At 50.2% G+C, this 11,727-nt stretch overlaps 1 protein-coding gene across 1 annotated transcript in view; it reads left to right on the top strand.

Moving 5' to 3' along the window:
* The first annotated feature begins 6,090 nt into the window (after window positions 1-6,090).
* The window catches only part of E2F3 (E2F transcription factor 3), a 74,415-nt gene continuing 68,778 nt past the window's right edge, over window positions 6,091-11,727 (top strand). Inside the window, exon 1 of the mRNA XM_042937787.1 lies at window positions 6,091-6,194. Within this exon, the coding sequence (XP_042793721.1) occupies window positions 6,177-6,194 (18 nt within the window). The 5' untranslated portion in view covers window positions 6,091-6,176. The remainder of the gene's footprint in view (window positions 6,195-11,727) is intronic.

Raw genomic sequence — 11,727 nt, 5'->3', positions numbered from 1 at the left:
CGTGCTTTCTCTCTCTCTCAAAAATAAACATTAAAATTTTTTCAAATTTTTTTTCAATGTTTATTTACTTTTGAGACAGAGACAGAGCATGAACGGGGGAGGGTCAGAGAGAGGGAGACACAGAATCTGAAACAGGCTCCAGGCTCAGAGCTGTCAGCACAGAGCCCGACATGGGCGTCGAACTCACGGACTGTGAGATCATGACCTGAGCTGAAGTCGGATGCTTAACCGACTGAGCCACCCAGGCGGCCCCAAAAATGTTTAAATAAAAAAGAAAACGAAGACTTTTAGAAAAGATTGTAACATCAAACTTTATATATAAAGTACGAGCGTGTGTGTGTGTGTGTGTGTGTGTGTGTGCTCGCGCACGTACGCGTGAATGAATAGGAATTCAGCGCTCGTTATGTTAACTGGCAGGATGAGAAGGGCCACCAAAATAACAAACACCCAACAAGGCGTTTAGACACAAGAATGGCAACTCCAGCTGTAGCTAGAAAAGGAAATAATGGAAAGAAATCCAAAGTCATACAGCTGACTCTGGTTCTCCGTGTCTAGGGCTTGAAGAAATTACCTGGAGGGTCTTGTTAAATAAGATTCTTGGGCTCTGCCTCAAAGGACTCTGACTCCTTAGGTTTGGGTAGAGCTCAGGAATCTGCATTTTTATAAACTCCTTAGGTTAAGTCTGGAACAAGTCATACTTTGAAAGATCTTCAACGGGGGTTACAGCCCAGGCTGACACTTAGTGTCACTGGTGTCCAGCAAGGAACGGTATCTCAGTGGCGCCACGAAACAAGGTGAGTAGCAGCTAAGAGGTTTGAGACTCAGGTAGGCAGGCTAACAGACTGCATTAGTTCCCCAGGGCTGCCATAATAAATTCCCAAGCTGGGTAGCTCAAAACAATAGAAACGTATTCTATCCCAGGTCTAGAGGCCAGCAGTCCACAATCTACATGTTGGGCGTGGGGGGCTGCTCCCTCCAGGGGCTCTGTGGGAGATGCTACCCCTTGCCTCTTCCAGCTGCTGGTGGCGGGCGGCATTTCTTGACTTTCATTCCAACCCCTGCTTCCATCTTCACAAAGCCTCTCCTCCTCTCCGCACCTTTCCTCTGGGCGTCTCTTGTAAGGATACAGGTCATTGGATTTAGGCCTCACCCACATCACTCGGAATGCTCTTACCTTGAGATTCTTGACTCAATTACATCTGTAAAGATCCCTTTTTCCAAATAAGCTCACAATACAGGTTCCAGAGATTAGGATAAAGACGTGTTTTTGGTTTTGGTTTTGTTTTGAGGGGTCACCATTCAACCAGCTACCCAGGCCAACTCTGCAACAACCAGCTGTTTGGGGCAACCGTCAGAGCAAGAGGAAGGCGAGAGCTGTCTGGCTCTCGTGCTGGATGAGCCTAACCTTCAAGGGAAGGTCAGGAAGGCTCAGACTTCAGAACCAGCCAGAAGTTAGCCACTAACAGATGAAGTGGGTAGTGGGATGAGCGGCGGAGCTCACTTTATTTTATTACCCGGAACTTCTGAGTCAGGATGCTGTAATCCCTACTAATCAGGACACGACTGTGCTGCCACTCTGGGACAAAGCCACGCTGCCGCAGCATGTGGACGTCCAGGGACAACAGGAAGATTGGAGGCCGGGAGTCAGACTGGACGACACAGAACTGCAAACCGCACCATTAAGTAGAAGCATAAATAGCTACCACTTACTGAGCACCTAGTATATGCCTGGCACTTCACATTTATTATCGCCTCTTTTCATCGCGACTTGTAATATGGGCCCTGCAATAGGGGTCCCCACTCACCATAGGAGAAAACAGGCTTTTAAAGATTAAAGTTATAGAACCAGTAAGTGGCAGAGCTATAATTTAACCCCACATCACTCTGGCTCCAAAGCCCATTATCTTTCTATGAAAACATGCTGCCTCTCCACCAATCAATAGACCTACCTCAAATTTTCGCATCTCGTTTTCCAACACCTTCTCTTCTCTCTTCGGACCCTTCTCTCTACCACTTCATCCTGGGGTTCACCACATGTTACCATGTCAAAATGTTTGTTTTCTACCAAATGCCCTGCATTAAAAAATATAACTTGGCTAAAGTAGAATATGTATTTCAAAGCTTTCTAAATGAGAATCACAGGTGTGGCTCTGGATTGGGAACGCTTGCTCCTTTGTGATCGTGCCGTATTCCTCTTGACGTGACCACCCGTGGGGAGCTCTGGCAGGGATTTTGGCACTCAGTTCCAAACCCGGGGCTTGTCTCTAATCTTAGAACTGCGGGTCCCCTCTTTCCCACCACTGAATGCGTGCCACCAATGACGTTTTACAGGTGGTATTATCTGAGTAGTTACAGCACTGGGTTCCTCAGCAGGGACCCACAGTGAAAAGCTACAATGATGGAACAAGGTCGAGGAAGCTGCTGATAACACTACGCCTCTCGTCCAACCAGGAACTGATGCCCTTCGAGTACCACCTAATCTGCCCTAAAGGTTTTATGAAGTTTTATTGAAAGAGCATCCATGAATGTTTGAGTACTAGGCCGTGTCCTCCACTAGCTTGCCTCCTTGCGCACCTGAGCCGGGGGGCAAGCTTTAACAGTACTCTTAGCTCATTCTGTTTCAACCTAGGTAACAGGACTGAAAGTTTTGAGAAAGTCCTAGCCTGGACTGACAGATCTAGTCAGGCCTTTCCTAAGACTGAGTATGTGAGTTTCTGTAAATTCTTATTATTAATAACAATAATAAAGTTTTGCATATGGGCTTTAAGAATCTCGGCCCTCATCACCCCCTGAACGCCAGCTTAGCAGCTATTTTGTACAATTCTCAGCGACTGGAATCGTAAACGATGACTAACTGACGGGTACACCTTTCCCCACAACCCTGCAGGCGTTCCTTTTCCTGTCCTGTCTCACAGAAGCAGTCTTCAATTTTAAGACCCACGAATAATTGGCATCAGTACAAAAGTCCGTTTGACAGTAACTTAATAGACTTCTGGTGACAAATTCTAGTTTACTAAAAAAAAAGAAAAAAAAGAAAAAAAAGAAAAGAAAAGAAAAAGAAAAAAAAGAAAGAGAAAGAGAAGAAAAAGAAAAATCGTTTAAAATGTTTCCGAATAGGTCTGTGTCGTTGCGTTTGCTTTTAGTCAGAGAACTTGGTAGGAAACCGAGATTGTAAAGCGCTTGGTGGTGCCTGGGCGTGCAGCGTTTGCTGGGAGCAAGACGTCATCGTGGGAAGCGTGTACTTCTTCGGATTACTGCTTGGCGGATTAGAAACCCGCAGATCAGTCCCAGGTTAGCCTTGATTAACTGCCCTGGGTGCTTCTGGGCCAGTGGGGGGCGGGGAAGGGAAGGGGGGTGTCTGCCGGACTCAAAACCCATACTCGTGGTAAGCTTTCGCTTAAAACATTTCAGAGTTTAATTTTTACTTAAACCCAGTCCCGGCTAATAATGAAGCTACCAGGAATCATCTGGAATGCTAACTAAACTGGTGCCCGCAGTCACGTCAGTCGAACCTTCTGCCCCCACGATCCCTGTCTGCCCACATGCTTCTGTCTATCAGCCTGGGCCTCGGGATCAGCTCTCGCCGCGGCATTGGTTGGATTTCAGGAAAAGAGAAACCCACGATTTAAAGGGCTCAGTTCCCACCTGCCAGGCATCGTCCGCATGGTCCAACTTGCCTTTGGAACATTATTTGGGAGAATCTCCAGCTTTTGTTCATCTATTACACTGACTGGCCAAAGGAAAGAGAATTCCCGCAAGTGTCCCCTTGGTCACCTTGACAATTTCTAAAAGCGAAACTTGCGCTCCAGGCCGGATTGACACTGAGTCTGCGGGGCGCTGAGCGCCTGCCCAGGTCAGCAGCCCCCGCCCGGCGTGCGGGCGGGGACCGGGCGGAGCTTGGACAAGGCGTGGCTTTCCGTGGGAGAGAAGGAAGGGCTTTTGCCCCACCTACTAAAGACCCTGCTCTCCCTTAGCCAATCAAGGAGGTCTATGCAAATGAAGCCCCTGTCGCCCCGGTAACCGTGATGCAAGACAGCCAATGGAAACCAGCCAGCCGCGGCCCTGCGCCACGATTGGGACTTAAGTAAGGAGCTAGAGGCCCAATGGGCTGTGGGAACGGTCCTCGGCGGGTTGAAGGGCGGGGATATGCAAATATGGTTTGAAAAGCCGGCGGGAAATCTGAGTTTCGCGGGAGGACCTTGGCGCGTAAACCGTATCCCTTCATTCATTGTCAGCAGCAGCTTCCTGGAGCCATTTTTCAGCTGCCGGCCGCAGCACCCGGGCTGCCGCCGCCGCCTCGCAATCCGTTGCATCGGCCGCCCCCGACGCCTCCATCCCCCCTCGGGGCCCGATATCCGTGCGGCCGGGACCCTCCTCTCTCCAGAGCCCCGATTATTTTTGGCCCCCGGTGCCCGTGCGGTGCGGAAAAATAAAAAGAAACGAGACAGAAGGGGCTCGGAAGCGCCGGGCGGGGAGGAGAGAAGGAGGAGAGACTTGGAAACTCCGACTGCAAATAATAAAAGAAATTGAAAACAATACATTAATATACCATAGCAATAAAAAGAGCAGGAGCGAGAGATGAGAAAGGGGATCCAGCCCGCCCTGGAGCAGTACCTGGTGACCGCCGGGGGTGGGGAGGGGGCGGCTGTCGTCGCCGCCGCCGCAGCAGCCTCCATGGACAAAAGGGCACTGCTAGCCAGCCCCGGCTTCCCCGCCGCCGCCGCCGCCGCCGCTGCCGCCCCGGGCGCGTACATCCAGATCCTCACCACGAACACTTCCACCACCTCCTGTTCCTCTTCCCTCCAAAGCGGCGCCGTCGCCGCCGGCCCCCTCCTCCCCAGTGCCCCCGGCGCGGAGCAGACGGCCGGCAGCCTCCTCTACACCACGCCGCACGGACCCTCCAGCAGAGCCGGGCTGCTGCAGCAGCCACCAGCGCTGGGACGCGGCGGCGGCGGCGGCGGCCCTCCGGTAATGCCCTCCGGTTCCCACCGTCCCCAGCCCGGGCGGGAGGTGGGCTCGCACCGCGCGGGGTGGTGGGCGCGCTGCGGGCCGCCCCGGGACGGCGCAGGGCCGAGCGTCGCGGGCCTCGGCGGCCGCCCCTCCAACGGGGCTTTATTGTTAGCCTCGTGCACTGCCCCCCTGCGCCCGGAGGTCGGGGGGCTCCGCCAGGCGCGCGGGGCAGCGGGGATCGCCTTGGCGCGGACCACGTCAAACACTCCGAAACTTTTCGCGGTCCCCCCTTCTTTTCCTGCACTTTTCCCTACCCCCACCCTCCCCTCCCCTCCAACTCGAAGCTTCCTCTTTCTCGGGCGTAGGAAGGGGTCACGCCCCGGATGGAGAAGGGGGTGGGGGGGGGAGGGAGTAGTGAACTGGGGAGTGGGGGACTCTGGGGGCTGGAAACCGGGGGGACAGTTGGGGTGATCGCCCCACCCCCTCCGCCGGCCTCAGAGGCCCGCTGGCGGCCGGGGGTTCCTGAGGCGTGCTCCGGGCGCAGGGGCTCTGCCAGGCTGCGCTTGACACATTTTGGGATCTGGAACTCCCGGCAACAAAGGGGTGGGGGAGGCGGAGAGGGGCGGCGGGGGAGGTGGGGCTGGAAGCCGGGTGCGAGCTGGGGCGTGGGCTGTCTGGGGGCGAGGGACCCGCGGGCAGGCGACCCGGCCTGGGCGCATCCTGGCGGTGGCAGCGGCGGCGCCCGCGTGGCCCGAGCGCCCGGGCCTTCCTCGCCGGGCCCCGGGCCTGCCCTTGACCCGCCTCTCCCCTTGCCCCTTCCTTCCCCGCCCTGTCCCCCTCCCCGCCCCCCGGCGACGGAGGGCGGGGGCAGCCGTGTTCCCGTCCCGCCGGCTGGGTCTGTCCCTCTCCCCGGGACCCGCCGGTGACGTTTCGCACACGTGCGCGGAGGACGCGCCTGTGACTGGGGAGGAGGCGGCGGCGGGAGGGGGCGCTGGAGGGGGAGAGGGGGGCACCCACTTCCTCCTGCTCGCCGGCTCCCTGGCCTGGGACGGTCCCGGCGCCCTCGCACCCGCCCCCGGCGCGGCCACCCTCCCTCTGCTCTCCCTAACCCCCCCCCCACCACCACGGGCGCCCGCCCTCGCCCGGCGCCGCCGGTCTGCTCGGCCCTCCGGGCCCCCTCTCCAGCCGGCCCCCCCACCTCCCCCGGAGCCAGGCTGGTTTCGGAAATGCCCTTACAGCAGCAGGTTAGTGACCGGGACGGCTCGGGGGCTGCCGCCGCCAAGGGGGGCACCGGATTCTGTTAGGGGCTGGAGCCGTGGGGGTAGGCGGTTGAGCGGGGTTTTGGAGTGGGAACGGGGGGTTGGGTGCTTGAGGGAAATGAGTAAGCAAGAAAAATCTAAGTAAGTAAATGCCCCGGCCTCCGGTTCTAGGAACCTCGGGCCGGGAGTGTCCGCCCCGGGGGGTGGGTATGGTGTTTACATGTATCTTTTTCTAGGGGGCCGATGGATGGGCGATTGAAAACCGGAGGAGGGGGGGGCTTCTCGCCAATGGCCGAGTTGAGCTCTGTTTTCTGTCTTCTTCCCTTGTGCTGGAGGGGGAGGGGGGCGGGTCAGAGGGTAGGGTGTCTGTAGGATTCCCAGGCCACCCGCCACCCCCTCCCTTTGTCCCTGTAATTTATAAAGCGCCTTTGAGAGATGATTTAGGTCAGTATGCGGCTTCTCTTTTTGTTGATACTCGAAAGAAGTGTGGCCCGGAGGTCTCTCCCCTTTCTCCTTTTTCTCCTTCATTCCCTTCCTCCATGGCTCCTGTCTTCACCCTCGTGGTGAGGCTTGGCCCCCACGAGGCTGGCAACCAACGAGAGTCAGATAAATGGTTGATAAATACCAGTCGTTGACCTCACCTTGTGTCAGTTGCAAATAGGTTTGTTTTTTGGAGAATCAAGATTTTGCAGGGGTCTTTAAGAAAGTCAGCACATAGGCAGCACTTGGGGAAATGAGACGGGTCTTGGAATAACGAAAATTTCTTATTCCCATACTCTTTCCAGTTCTCCCATGGCTGGGTCTTAACTGCTTTCCAGCCCCAGAGATACTTGCTGAGGATGTGTGATAGTCTCAAAGAAGCTCCTGGTTTTTAGTGACAAGGGTCTGCCAGCAGGGGGGAGATAGAGTACAGTACCTACTTAGACACACTGTCTCCAGTATGCTGGATCTCAGTCACAAGAATATTCCATGCTTTTGGCGTTAAATACTGTTACTTGGCCTGACCTAAACATGTTTGGATATATTTTAAGCATTTTGGCCCCTTACACAGTTGTGTTACTATATCATAAACTTAACCCGAAGCAGCCAGCTATAGACGTAATTCTTGCATTGGATTCAGACTTATGGGAGAGTACTTTTGACGATGGGAAGTTATGAGACCACCACCAGATTGCTGGTGTTTTTTTGTTTGTTTGTTTGTTTTGACTGTTAGCCTGCTGGTGGAGCCTCCAAAACTTGTCTAGCCAAACTTCCCTGGACTTCATTGTATTTAAAGTGTAAAAATTATCCTCACTGGCTTCCAAGTTCTTTCAAAACTTTATCTTTTTTGCCATGAGATTATTATTCCAAAGTCATGAGCATTGAATGTGAAGTGTGATTTTCTTCTTATCAAAATTGTATTAGACTTTGATTCAAGTCTTGAAATTTTGTTGATCTTCTTTCCCTAACCGGGAATGACAGCATGGGGATGGCTAAGTGATTGGCTGAGCAAAGAGATCATTTAAACACTTTGTGTCCAAGAAGAGGTTGAGAATTCTGTTCCGGAGGCCAGAGTTGCAGACCCAGCTGGTTCCAGGTCTCAAGAACATCTAAGAACTTAACGGGAGCAGATCCTCACCTTTTGGGGAAGAAAATAGGAGTACTACCTTACTGGCCAAGTCGCCTCTTATCATTTACAGGTTTCGTGCTCTTAGGCAAATAACTTAATTTCTCGAAACAGTTTTCCTCTTTTGTAAAATAGGAACAACAGCAATATTGCCGTTAAGGTTTTTTTGAAGGGTTAAATATGAGAATCCGTGTGAAACACTTAGCACAGTGCCTGGCGAATAGTATAGATGCCCAATAAAACTAGGATCCAGAAATGTTACTTCTTTTATAACTTAGAGCAATTGTATGGGACCTCGTGGACAGCCCTCCTTTGTTTACATGTAGGAGTAAAATGTTACGAGTTTTCTAAAGGGATATGTCATTCCTTATACCCAATTAGTCTGGGTTTTTAAATCCACAAAACATGGCTGTCCCAGCAATGGGTAAAACGGGGGCATGTCAGTAGGACAGGAATATATAGAGATGGTGTTGAACTGCCTGAGCATGATCTTGTGCCTTGGGTTGTGATAAATTTAGATCAACTCATCCCCACTTTTTTTTGCCTGGGCTCCGCGCCTCCCATGACGCCACGGACCTGCTAACTTTTGGGTGCAGTCTGTGTTTGGTGGTGTTTGTAGAACTGAGCTGTCCGTTGTCACCAGGTCAGAGGCACGCTCTAGGTAAATTCATGTTCAGATGGTGAACTGTTGGAAATGGAAGAACTGTAGAGAACCATACAGGAGCTATTTTCTGGAGCAGAAAAGACTTCATCATTTTCTCCCTCGTGGATGAAATGATTTCATCCAAGAACTAGAAAATTTGGGATATATTAATGCAAGAGACAGTGGCCTTTCACATCTGATTTAATTTAATCCAGTCACAGCAGCCTGCTGATTACACTTTGGGAAAGAACCCACATGCTTGAAATTTCTGTGTAAGAATGGAGGAACCATAGACCATGTATATAGCTGGGACTGGTTTTTTTCCTGTGCAAGTATAAAAGAAAAATGCTGGGTTCCTGTGGTTCTATACTCAATAATCTTGCTTCTGCTGAGATACATGATTGATGCCAAGTTTAAACTAGGAGAGAATTTTTAGTCGCTACATACCCCAAAATGGAAGTTTTAATATAATGCGGTGCCCAGACGCGGGCAGTGCAAATAGCTCCACTATAATCAGTACCAAGGGCACCACTCTAATCATCCTCTGAGACAAAGCACCCTCAACTGTGGCCCTGTGAGCTAAGGAACCCAAGCTTGCAAACAGGGAAGGATTTTTTGTCGTTGTTGTTGTTTTTCTATAAGTCGTCACCTTGGAAGAGTAGATTCGGAGATTAATGCTGCTCTGTGTAAAGCTGCCTTGAAAACAGAAAATAATACTCAAAGCTTAGACCTGAATAAAAAGCAGCACCTGCAGATTTAGAGGCTGTGAGGGGAAAGTTGCTTTTATTCTTGTTTTTCAGAGGTCTAATGCAGTAGTTTCCTTTTAACTCTTCTGTCTTTATTGCCTCCCTAGAGATCTACCACCCACCCCTTTAACCCCTTTCCGCAGGACTGGGATCCATTTGGCAAAGCTTCAGATAGTCTGCGTTCATTTTCTGGCTGGTTTTCTGATTTCATGGGATTTCCTTGTCTTCCACTTGGCCGGGCCAACCAGCTCCCATTCCTTTTTGAACCACCTATTTTCCCACCAACGTTTTGAAACCAGGATGAGTGAAAACCAACACTGGCTCGTGCTCATGATATCCAGTCCCATGTCGGTGCCCACGAAATCACCCCCAAAGTGTGTGCACAGCACAGAAGTAGATTTCGGTTCTTAATCAGATTCTCTGTTTCCATTCAGTTTTTAAAAAGGAACTTTTCCTGAATTCTTTGAGGTAGGAAGTATGCGGTTTAATGCATATTTTCATGCTTGTTCTCAGCTTAAAAATTGTGTTGTAGGGACCATAGTTACAACTGCTAAGAAGCCTTTTTTTCTACTAATCATTTTTCATGGGACCAGGAAGGGACAATAACTGGGAAAGCAGTAAATATAGGAAACCACTAACGGTATCTCCTTCCTCCTACTCTGATCCTCTCGTTGGCTTCAAAGAGTGACTTGGAAAATGTATCTTAACACCAAGAAAAGTTACACAACAGAAGGGCTTGGAAAAGCAACAGCAGAGATGGGGACGGGAAGCTCGTGTGTGTGTGGGGGGGGGGGGGGAATATAGAGGGATACTGCACAAAGCTTTGCTCCAATAAGAAGGAAATTGGTTTATTTTCTGTTGTCACTTTTGCTTCAAACACTTCCCTTCCTCCCCCCTCCCCCCACAAAGCAGTGTGTTTTTAGAACTAGAAGAATGTACAGGTTACAAGATTGCATTCTCAGTCTTCCCCGAGCCCTAACGGGGGGCAGTCTTGGGGCCATGGCGGCCACAGTCATCTACAAGACCGCTTTGAACAACAAGAGATAACGCCCATTGGTTGCCAGATTTTATCATGAGGCCCGTGCGCTGTTCTTGGCTGGGGAACCTGAGCAAAGCAAGAAGCTACTACTTAGATTTGTAAACTAAGGCAGGGGTTTATGTCAGCTGGAGGGTGATGGGAGAATTGACAGCTGATGGAACAAGGAGAGGATAAAAAGAAAAGAAAAGTTGACCCTTGAACAGCTTACACACACACACACACACACACACACACAGAGTAAAAAATCTGAGTAGAGCTCTTGACTCCCCAAAAACTTAACTACCAGTGGCCTACTGTTGACCAGAAATAACACAGTTAACACATCTTTTGCATACATATTGTTCACAGTGTTACAATAAAGTAAGCCAGAGAACAGAAAATGTTATTAAGAAAATCACAAGGAAGAGAAAATACACTTAAGAGTACTGTAAAAAAAAAAAAAAAAAAAAAAAAAAGAAAGAAAAACAAAAAAAAAATCCCTCATACAAGTGGACCCGTGTAGTTCAAACCTGCGTTCAAGGGTCAACTATACTCTACTTCAGTCTGCTTTCTGTTGCTGTGGCCCAGCTGTCTGGGGCTATCTGTAGGGTCTAGGCAATATTCTTATAACTTGACAGTCTCTAAGAATAATGCTTTAGGTTAGCATAGGCAACAACTGACAACTCCTGAGGTCTTGGTGTGAGTCATAACACTGAGAGCTGTCTGACCCAATCTGCTTCATTTTGCAGGTGAAGAAATTAAGCCCCAGCGGAGTTCAGTTACTGTCCCAAGGTCACAAGCTAGCTAATGGCAAAGCCAGGACTGAAACTGGAGACTTTGAATTCTTAGAGGAAGCCTCATTCACCAAGAGAAAGTTAACCGCGTCTCATGTGCTCTAGATGGGGAAATTGGGATGTGTAGAAAACTCCCTTTTAGGAGTGGTGACATTTTTTTTTTAATGGGCACCCATGGAAGTGTCTTGAACAGTGGGTCTTGGAGTAACAACCCATTCTCAAAGATTCAGGATAAGCAAAGCTATTTTAGATGTTAAAGGGAGTTGTTTTTTTTTTTAAGTTTTTTTTTTTAATGGAAGGGATGACTGGCTCACATAAAACATAATATTTTTAACGTTTTGTTATTTACAAGTTTGTTCTCTGTGTACGTGACATTTTCTGGCACTTAAAAGGTGAAAGATGGACTTTACAGAGAATAGAACCTAAAAGGATTTCTGAAACTTTGTTCAGGACAGGGGCACACCGTGGAGCTCTGGTACTGGAAGTTTTATCCTGGGCCATCCACACCCTCAGTGGCTTGGAGTGGCTTTCACAGGTCCCCAGGTACTTGGCCGGTGACGCTGGATTAGATGCTCTTCCTGCAGCAAGACTTCTGGTTTAACAAAGTGACTGGCCCGTTAATTCTTGGCAGAGGAAGCCACCGTCCCCTAAAACCCAGAACTGATTTCATTAAAATGTCTTCTTTTACGCGTGGAACCGAGAAAGCTTAAA

The sequence above is a fragment of the Panthera leo genome, chromosome B2 (genome assembly GCF_018350215.1).
Source record: "Panthera leo isolate Ple1 chromosome B2, P.leo_Ple1_pat1.1, whole genome shotgun sequence".
NCBI classification, from domain to species: Eukaryota; Metazoa; Chordata; class Mammalia; order Carnivora; family Felidae; genus Panthera; species Panthera leo.
The sequence above is the reverse complement of the archived record's forward strand: the minus strand, read 5'-3'. Positions and strand labels throughout refer to the sequence as shown.